At 44.8% G+C, this 10756-nt stretch overlaps 1 protein-coding gene across 14 annotated transcripts in view; it reads right to left on the bottom strand.

The window, feature by feature from the left end:
- Positions 1 to 3355: 3355 nt before the first annotated feature.
- UPF2 (UPF2 regulator of nonsense mediated mRNA decay) overlaps positions 3356 to 10756 on the bottom strand; it is a 49748-nt gene continuing 42347 nt past the window's right edge. For 9 of the 14 annotated variants that reach the window (XM_088652303.1, XM_088652305.1, XM_035127571.3 and 6 more), the window contains 2 exons: positions 8997 to 9056; positions 3356 to 4607 (listed from right to left, as the gene is read on the bottom strand). In XM_088652303.1, the coding sequence (XP_088508429.1) occupies positions 9023 to 9056 (34 nt within the window). In that variant the 3' untranslated portion in view covers positions 3356 to 4607; positions 8997 to 9022. The remainder of the gene's footprint in view (positions 4608 to 8996; positions 9057 to 10756) is intronic. The other 5 variants (XM_088652304.1, XM_088652307.1, XM_088652312.1 and 2 more) reach the window with 1 other exon arrangement.

Genomic DNA, 10756 nt, shown 5'->3' with positions numbered 1-10756 from the left:
TTTTGTGATTCATTGCTCTGGGAATAAGGCAGCTTGGATGTTCAGGGCCACTCTATACTAGATGCTTGATTTCTCTGTAGACCTCCATGGATCTGAAAGTTAGCTTTGCTAGCTCCTCATCATTGTAGATGTTTCAGTCACATGTAAGACAATATATGAACCTAGAAGTTGGCATCCCATTGACCACTGTGGGTCCCTAGCAATACTTTTGGTTTAAGGTTACAGCCATACATTACCACTTATCACTAAGTTTTTATTTTGGTATGAGCTTTCGTGTGCATGCACACTTCTTCAGATACACATGAAACAGAAGTCAGACCCTATCTGAAGAAGTGTGCATGCACACAAAAGCTCATACCAAAATAAAAACTTAGTTGGTCTTTAAGGTGCTACTGAAGGAATTTTTTTATTTTGCTTCAACTCAGACCAACAAGGCTACCTACCTGTAACTAGGAAAATATAAGTAAAGTGCCATTTGTTCAAATATTACTATGGCTTCCTTTCTGGGTAGAGGAAAGGTGGCAGAGAGCACAGAATTGTTGGGATGGTTGCATGGCTGCCAGGGTAGGAAAGCGGAAGACTCCAAGAAGAAGCGCTGTCAAGTTGCCTGATATTGTGCAGACCTTCATTAGCCCTGAGAACATAAACCTTGCTTGGCCATCATTTCTCTAGCAAGACCGCCCCTTGGTGGTCAGATGCAGACACATCTCAGCAAAAGAGCTGTACAGTTGCACTTCAGTGTCTGCAGCATCTGTTTCTTCTGTCCTTCTAAATTGCAGGAATATGTGAACTTTCACACTTCCTGCTTGTGATTGGACTTACAATTTTGCAAGGGACAAAAGGAAAGTAATGTGCCTCTGTGCATCATATGGGACCCACGGCTGTAGTATGATTTCCCTGCAAGTCTGACAAATAATCCATGGAAGGAACCACGTGTGCTGCTTTAAGAGGGGCAGCTCCTCTTGGCCATTGCTAAAAGCTCTGGGTGGAGGGGGAGAGTCCATAACAAAACTAATACAGGCTTTTTAGCTTCCCCCTGCAAACCCTGAGGGTCCCCTCCAAGCATACCTGATACCTCCCTTGCTTCTTAGTGGCCTCATTTTTGGCAGCAAGCCTGGAACCGCTCAGCCATTGATTTCCCTATTAGGAGTGATTCTTATAACTTTTATTATTTATGCAACCACGTTAAAAAAAAAACATCCCACAAGTTTGCAAGAAGTTCTCTTAAAGGTGACCTTTGCCAGGTTTATGTTATCTGAACGCAGAAATCTTTTGAGCACAGCAATCAAAGCAGCCGCTCCAAAGCCTCTTGCCATTTCCGTAACACCAGGAACATACACTTGGAAAAACCCACTGCAGCGTCACTGCATCTCAGTGTGCACAATATTTCTGTCACCTGGAAATGCACCATGTTTGAACTTGGCCTCAGGAATTACTTCACACAACATTTTACTCAAATGTGACTCTGGGGAGGGACAGCAGAGGCTAATTATGAAAAGCACGCCAAGAGATGAACTGCTGCCAACAGGTTCAACTAGACTGTGTTGGAGGAAAGTCTTGCAAACTGAGATTAGCTAGTTTCCTAACTGGCTTAAACAAGGGGAATAATTTATCCAGCAAAGATCAGTTGTGCCAATTAAATGCCACCTGATTGTAATAGAAGCCTGCTTGGAATTATGCAGAATCACAGACACCCTCACCTCCTTGGGAGCTTAGAGGCCTGCCTAGTGGTGGTGAGTCAGTTGGCAAGAATGAAATTCCAACCACCAGCTACGTTCAATGGTCATGCTAGGGAAGATGGTGGAGAAAGTTTGGGCCCAAAGTTGCAACTGTGCCAAGCACTATTTTCGAAACGGTCACCCTATGCATACAAAAAGCAGGTGTATTTAACAGTAAGGAGCTACAGGAAAATGGTCTCGTCCTACACCTTACCTCCATTTGTGGCTCCAGCCACAGGGATACACCTCCTCCTATTCATTTAAGTCTCACAGAACACTAACTGAACACATTACTTAAACCCCACAGAACAATATATGGTCAAGTTTTGAGAATTCTCACACTTGGATTTGCAATCCTCTTGCCACCATACAAGCAATTTCTAAGCTTCTAAGTCAGGGATCAGCAACCTTTTACAGCCGTGGGCCGATCCACCGTGCCTCAGATTGGGGGGGGGGGAGAGTATATATATTGGGGGGGGGAGAGAGATGAACCAATTCCTAACGGTAGTTTGAGCTTCTATCACTTAGTTTGAGCTTCTATCACATAGTTTGAGCTGCTATCACTTAGTTTGTGCTTCTATCACTGTTTCTTGTTTTTGAGCTTCTATCACATAGTTTGAGGTTCTATCACTTACAGGTGAAACTCGAAAAATTAGAATATCGTCAAAAATGCATTTATTTCAGTAATGCAACTTTTTTAAAAAAAATTTTTACAAATGCTTTCTTTTGGAAATTCCACAATAAAACAAATAGGTACAATAATACAAAAATAAACAAAAATAAATATCACTATTACATTTCATTAATTACATTCCATTTATAATTGACCCGCCTAACGGCAAATAATTACTATTACAACAAATAAAGGTTTGACATATCTTGCTTTGCATGTCATGCATCTTTCTCATATATTGGTTTCACCTTTTAAGTTGCATTTCTGAAATAAATGCACTTTTTGACGATATTCTAATTTTCTGAGTTTCACCTGTAGTTTGAGCTTCTATCACTTACGGTATGCCCCACAAATAACCCAGAGATGCATTTTAAATAAAAGCACACATTCTACTCATGTAAAAACCCGTTGATTGCCAGACCGCCTGCGGGCTGGTTTGACAAGGCGATTGGGCCGCATCCAGCCCACAGGCTTTAGGTTGCCTACCCCTGTTCTAAGTGATTTGAACATCTTCAGTTCCAGCCAATGCTACCACACAATTTCAGGAACATTTTCTAAATTGAGAAATACATTGTTAAACAGCCGAATCAGTTTCAGCAAAGAAGGTAATCAAAATACAGTGCAAAGTAAATTCAAGCAGGGGCAGAAACTATTAATTGCAAACCTACCCAATAGGTTCTGCTATGTTTTAAGATAAAGACAGCTCTCCAGTAGCAGAATTGGGGGCATTAATCCATATTAATGGTCCTGTGTACCATCTAGAGAAGATAGAACTATCCCCAAACCCCTAAGATGGGAATTGTGCAAAAGGAGGGAATTCAGAAATCTGCAGCTGCTAGCTGGCTTTTCACGTTGAAGGGGATGGAGATGCACATTGATTTCCTGTAAAAATCTTTCAACGATGAACCAGATACTAAAGCACCAGTCATAAAATGGAACACAAAGACAAAAAACACCACCCCAATTCTAAATTACAACACTTTATTGCAGCATCGGCAAAGATCAGTTTTCTGAAGCTGGTGAAGATCGGGCGGCATTTCTGACTGTGTGTACGCAAGTGTGAAATGTAACAAGTTGTACAAGTTTCGTTTTAAATTCTACATGCAGAACTCAACAGAGGTAAAAAGAATTTTAAAATAGTTCAGAATTATTAGCATACAGATGTGCTCTTTAACTGAATGTACTAGACCTACGTGAAAGCAAACAAACAAACAAAAAAATCCCCAGAACTATACTAACAAACAAGATTGTCAGAAACTGACCCAGAAACCTCATTTCCATTTAGAAAAATAAAAATTCTACTTGTTGCCAGCTAATTTTTCATTGTGTTTTAAAATATAGACACAGAGGCTTATCAACCCATGAAAGTCAACAGAACGTTCAACTCCACTTCTCGGCATCTGTCTGTCATGCTGACTGGCACATTTTGGTATTCAATGGTGCTTTAACGAGCTCCTCTAGATCCGTTCTCAGGCTGTTTGAAGCAACTTTGGGTCAATGCTCTCTACCTTCCCATCCACTCTGACCTTCAGTAGACCATCCCACTTCCCTGGATCTGCTCCCTTCATCACTTTCCCCCTCCCGCAACACATGCAGAGAAAGGGTTTCCCCCTTGAAACAAAATCATCTTTCTCGTGGAATATCTGGTGTTTGGGTAAATCAGATGTCTATTTTACCCTGCATGTTGGGGTTTACTATACGATAATTACCTCTTGCTCTACCACTTCTCTAATGCAGACTGGAGCCCCAGATTAATATTCTCCTGACATGACATGCCCAATTCAGAGAAAATGCCACTCCTATTAGGTTTGCTTTCCCCCATACTTCGCCATCAATACCGTCTCCATTCCAGCGTAATCCATCTTATTTAAGTTGCGCTTTGTTGTAACTGAATTGCTCACTGGTAAAGTTAACCATCTCATTTATTTGCTTCCATTCTCATGAGAAGATTAATCCTCACATGGTTCCATAACAAGATGCTTTTTGTTTGTTTGGTAGGCTGTGACTGGGAGCTTCCGCTATTTCTGTTTTTAGTGGAGGCTGGTGTATCTGCTCTATGGCTCCAGCCTGTCCCAGATTTTCGATTCTGAACTCTCTAGACCGACATGCTCCGATGTGTCCGCTGCTCTCGTTTAATTGCTGGAGGACTCCACTAATCCACAACATTGGAGATACAGGACCTAATGAAATGACGCTTACTGCTGGATCAACGTCTCCTAACAAAGAAGAGAAAAGACAAAGGAAATATTTATCAACAACAAAGAACTTCCAGTGAAAATATCAGAAGCCCAGAAGAGGAGCTCAATAAAATTTCAAGTGGTCAGGCTGGAGCTTCTCTGACTAAGACTCTGTGACTAAAAGAAACAGGATAAATGTTGCAAATTGCATAATTTATACATGGGGCAGAATACAGCTTCTCAATGCAGTAATTTATTATTTATTTATTTATTTATTTTACAGTGTAGTAAACTGACTCAGAACTGACTACAATGAAATTAACCATCTATGCAAGGTGCTTCAAGGACTGGGATCTAATGACATTCTTAGGCATGTGCAGCCTGACAATTTTTCTTCCTCATCACTCCACAATCTATGTCAGAGGTGGGGAGCTGGATTTGACCCACCCTCCATGGGTCTTTTTTTTTTGCAGTCCCATTTTTTAAAATAACAGAACAAGACTGTGTTAAGTGTGCCATGTATAAAATCCACCCTAACCCTCAGTTCACTGATTCAGTCCTTAGGGCAGAAGTCAGCTAACCAGTCCCATCAGTGGAAGTCCTGCACAAGAGCTCCCTCCTTCTGAAATTGACATGGGGTTGGGAGCTCCCTCAGAACAGCATACATAGGCAGGAGGGGGGAGAATTTCTCATCTGACAAGCTGCAAAGTTGACTTCCACCATTAGAATCCAAGGCTCAAATGTTGTTGTTCCCAAGTCACATTTTTTTCCTCCAAGTATATCTTACACTCAAAGCTGAATCGGAGTTGATCTTTCAAATATGAAGTTCAAACCTAGACCTACATATTTTGAAAAAGGTATATGGGTGAACTAATTATTTTTGGTGTCTTGGGTGGTCTACTATAGCCTCTCTGCCTGTCCCAGCCAGCAAAATGGCTGGGGCAGATTCCACAGGGGGGGGGGATGCACTGGGACAACCGATCTCAGTGGTCACGGGTAGGAGGAGGAGTTACGCTAAGACCAGACCATGTCATTACCGAGGAGGCAGGTTTAGTCATTGTTTGAGGACTATCTCTGCCTCCGGGTCTGGTCCTGACCGGATGGATACTGGAATCGGCAAGGGATACCCACATGACCTGAAGGTGCTGCTGTGCAATACCAGGTAAATGATGAATAAGACCACTGTCATTCACAACCTGATTGTGGATGGAGGATTTGACCTGGCATGTGTGACAGAGACCTGGTTGGATGAAGCGGATGGGCCTGTCCTTGCTGCTGCTTGTCCACCAGGTTTCTCTTAAGCACAGCAACCCAGGCCATCTGGGTGGGGAGGGGGGGTTGCAGTGATTTTTAGGAAGTCATCAGTTTGCACCAGGGGTCCTATTGGTAAGACCGAGTTTTCTGCGTGCATGTTCTGGAAGTTGGGCAATAGGGGCAGTACAGGATTCCTTTTCGTGTACCGACCTCCCCGCTGCACGACCTTACAAGGAGCCACTTGGGACTTCGTGGAAAGCATGGCCTCCATGGGGCTGTCCCTGAATAAGTGTGGCCCAACTCATAGCCGCGGACATGCCTTGGACCTGGTGTTTACCTCTATGGGTGTTGGTGATCTGACATTAAGTAAAAGTGAAACAAAAGAAGTGTCATGGTCAGATCACTTCCTGGTGCAACTGGACTTCTCCGCGACCCTTCCCCTCTGCAGGGAGGTGGGACTGATTTGGATGGTCCGCCCCCACTACTTAATGGATCCAATTGGCTTCCAGAGAGTGGTAGGGGATGTTTTATCCCATGTTGATGGCCTTTCAGCTGCTTCCCTGGTGGCCCGCTGGAATGCGGAGTTAACCAGGGCTTTTTACTGTCTGGCTGCGAAGCGCCCTCTCCGATTGCACGGAGCCCGGACAGCCTCGTGGTTTTCCCCAGAGCTGAGGGTGATGAAACAGTTGTTGAGACAGCTAGAGCACCGGTGGCGAAAAACTCATTCTGAATCAGACCGGACACGGGCTAGAGCTCAACTTCGAGCCTACCAAGTGGCAATGGCGACAGCAAAGAGGACCTTCTTCACCGTTTCTATCGCATCTGCAGAAAACAGCAATTTAGCGGAACCACCTGCTCCATCCGGATCTCCTGCACATGATCTCCTGCAATGCTTTTGCAAAGTTTTTTGCAGATAAAGTTGCTCAGATTCGGGAAGAGGTAGACTCCACTGTGGGAGCAGGGCCGGGGCAGGGGAGTGCTAAGAGTCCTGTCTAGTCAAGTTGTGTGGGATCAATTCCAATCTGTTACCTCCGAGGATGTGGACAGGCTGCTTGGACGAGTGAAACCAACCACCTGTCTCCTTGACCCTTGCCCATCCTGGCTAATAAAAGCTAGCCGGGAAGGGCTGGGCGATGGGCTTCGTGGGTTGATGAATTCTTCTCTGTGTGAGGGAGCCTTCCCAGACCCACTGAAAGAGGTGGTTATTAAACCACTTCTTTAAAAAACCATCTTTAGATGCAGCCAATATGGCCAACTATCGTCCAGTCTCAAAATTTCCATTCCTGGGCAAGGTGATTGAGCGAGTGGTTGCTGAACAACTTCAGGCACGCCTGGAAGAAGCGGAACATTTGGATCCCTTCCAGTCGGGATTCAGGCCTCATCATGGGACTGAAACTGCCTTGGTCGCACTGGTTGATGATCTCCGGCAGGCTAGAGACAAAGGTGAGAGCTGTTTCCTAGTTCTGCTGGATCTCTCAGCGGCTTTTGACACCATCGACCATAACATCCTTCTGGACCATCTAGAGGGCTTGGGAGCTAGGGGCACAGTCATACAGTGGTTCCGCTCCTTCCTCCTGGGCTGTGTTCAGAAAGTGGTGGGGGGGGGATGAGTGTTCAGACCCCTAAGGACTCACTTGCAGGGTGCCTCAGGGTTCCGTCCTCTCCCCCATGCTTGTTAACATCTATATGCAGCCGCTGGGAGAGATCATCAGGGGGTTTGGGCTGGGTATTCATCAGTATGCGGATGATACCCAGCTCTACCTCTCTTTCAAATCAGAACCAGTGAAGGCGGTGAAGGTCCTATATGAGTGTCTGGAGGCGGTTGGAGGATGGATGGCAGCTAACAGATTGAGATTGAATCCTGACAAGACAGAAGTACTGTTTGTGGGGGACAGGAGGCGGGCAGGTGTGGAGGATTCCTTGGTCCTGAATGGGGTAACTGTGCCCCTGAAGGACCAGGTGCGCAGCCTGGGAGTCATTTTGGACTCACAGCTGTCCATGGAGGCACAGGTCAATTCTGTGTCCAGGGCAGCTGTCTATCAGCTCCATCTGGTACGCAGGCTAAGTCCCTACCTGCCTGCAGACTGTCTCGCCAGAGTGGTGCATACATTAGTTATCTCTCGCTTGGACTACTGCAATGCACTCTACGTGGGGCTACCTTTGAAGGTGACCCGGAAACTACAACTAACCCAGAATGCGGCAGCTAGACTGGTGACTGGAAGCGGCCGCCGAGACCACATAACACTGGTCCTGAAAGACCTACATTGGCTCCCAGTACGTTTCCGAGCACAATTCAAATGTTGGTGTTGACCTTTAAAGCCCTAAACAGCCTCGGTCCAGTATACCTGAAGGAGCGTCTCCACCTCCATTGTTCTGCCCGGACACTGAGGTCCAGCGTTGAGGGTCTTCTGGCAGCTCCCTCGCTATGAGAAGCCAAGTTACAGGGAACCAGGCAGAGGGCCTTCTCGGTAGTGGCACCCACCCTGTGGAATGCCCTATTACCAGAGGTCAAAGAGAACAACAATTACCAGACCTTTAGAAGGCATCTCAAGGCAGCCCTGTTTTGGGAAGCTTTTAATGTTTGATGGATTTCTGTATTTTAATGTTTTGTTGGAAGCCGCCCAGAGTGGCTGGGGGAACCCGGCCAGATGGGCGGGGTATAAATAAATTATTATTATTATTATCCCTTACCTTAAAATGCCATGTTGACTCCTAGAGTAACCTTTTATGCTCTATGGCATATTAAACCGTAGTGCTATGGTTTAATGTCAACAAGAAACATGCTAGTGCATGCTGCTCAAAACCTCCTACAGCACATGCCCCTTGCTCCTGGTAAGCTATCAATCAAGCAAGGCCAAGACTGGTTAGTCATGTTATTCAAATCTGGACTTGTGGTTGGTCGTCGTCGTCGTCCCCGCCCGGCCGCCCACCACAAACTAACTGTGGTTACTGTTCATGGTTGGTTGGAAGAAATAAACCACAACCCTAGGTTCAGACAAAACAATGGGCCGTACTGGCTTGTTGCATTCATGGCATGGCATGAGCAGGGCAGATATGCAGCACAGCAGGAACTTTTGAGCAGTGTGCACCAACATGCTGCTCTTTCACATTAAATGGTTTCATGTGAAATGGGAACTGGACCTATGCCTGGAACCCTCCTCCCCCAAAACTCACTTTTCTTTCTGTTTCCGTGACTAATCTCAGCTTCGGCGCTGTCTGTTCCCTCTCTCTCGCCTGATCATATTAAAAAAATAGGAATGATAATGAAATTGAGAAGTGCTCTAGTTTCTTTATGAACTGCATTCTTCTGCAATATACTTATTTAGTTAAAGCATTTTATACTCTGCTCTTCAGCCAAGAGTCTACCAACCAACTTAAAGTTATCCTATTTCATCTTTTTTGAGGCTCAAAGTAGTACCTTTTTCATAAGTGGAAATACAAGAGGCACAAAGGTTAATTTTAACTTCCAAATCCCCACTCGCTGTAATTTTACACTGCAACTGCTCTGTTACACCATAGATAATGACTATGGTTAGGCAATGGATTCACAATCATGATCATGAAGTAAAACAGACATTGCATATTTTTAGAGACATTAATGTGATTTCATCCCGCCCCCCACCCCCCCAGTACAGAAACTGGTAAGGAATAACCCCCGAGGTGACCTGAATTGAGCCCTGTAACAGCTATCGCTGCTCCTCTGGACAGGAGTTGCTGGGCAAAGGGACTAATTCAAGAGAAAGAACGGAAGTGAACAGAAAGCGGTAAATGGTGCATGCTGCTGCTAAGGCTAAGTGTGAAAACCAGGAAACTCCCAGTTCAAATGTCATTGGATAAGTCGCCATTTCAGTTTCCTTCCACCACTAACAGCAGCACAGACAAACTGATATAAAAAGATAGAAAAAAAGAACTGGATTTCCATTTTGATGGGTATCTTGAATAAGTTTAACAACAATGTCCTCAAACTCCCTATCTATCAGCTAAGGTTAGGATTGCCTGTATGCTAGAATCAGACATCTGGATATCATAAATGTCCAGGGTATATATGGGAACCTTTTCTCCCCCAACAAGGGCAATTCTCTCAGAAAAGTAGAAACTAGACTACCTCTCTGGATCTTAAGAGTTTTCTCGTGCCTGTTCAAAAGATATTGCCAATTAAATAACCACTCTCTTTGTTTTACAGAGTTTTGGGCAACAGCAAGCCTCCTGCTGGGAGCTGAAATTCTGTTTTGTATGCATCAAGGAGGGGGTGTGGGTAGGGCATATACAGCAGGTCCTTGCCATGCAAAAACAGTTAAAAGCTTAATAAAAAAATTCCTTCAGTAGCACCTTAAAGACCAACTAAGTTTATATTTTGGTATGAGCTTTAAAAGCTTGTAACTCATTAGCTGTGTGTTCCTGAAGGAGTTGCTTTGTTCTCTTCTTAATAGCCAACTCTAGTTGGATTTCTTCTTCCCCCTTGTTGGCCACGGGGAGACCAGCAGTCTGCATGACATGTGCTGGAGGCTCTCTGTTTAACGTGGTATTGTAAGTTTGCCTAGCTAGATGGGCAAGTTTCAGTAATTAAAATATCTATTTTATTTTATTCCTATCCTAATACCCAGTGTTTCTCAAGCTTGGGTCTCCACCTGTTGCTGGACTACAACTCCCATCACCCCTAGCTAGCAGGACCAGTGGTCAGGGATGATGGGAGCTGTAGTCCAACAACAGTGGAGACCCATGTTTGAGAAACACTGCTAGCCCCTCAAATCTAGTTTTAGGTATTCTGTTTGTTCCAACAGTTTTCCATCTGGTGAGCATTATGCCAGAAAGAAATAAGGGCTGTCAAGAAGAGCCATAAAGCTGAGTGGGTGGTGCCACCTGTGAGCATCCAGAGGTGCTGGGTGATAACTCCCATGGCCCCATGCTGGCTGAGGCTGATGAGAGCTGGAAGC

This window comes from Zootoca vivipara, chromosome 9 (assembly GCF_965207765.1).
Source record: "Zootoca vivipara chromosome 9, rZooViv2.hap1.1, whole genome shotgun sequence".
In the NCBI taxonomy this organism is placed as follows: Eukaryota; Metazoa; Chordata; class Lepidosauria; order Squamata; family Lacertidae; genus Zootoca; species Zootoca vivipara.
The sequence above is the reverse complement of the archived record's forward strand: the minus strand, read 5'-3'. Positions and strand labels throughout refer to the sequence as shown.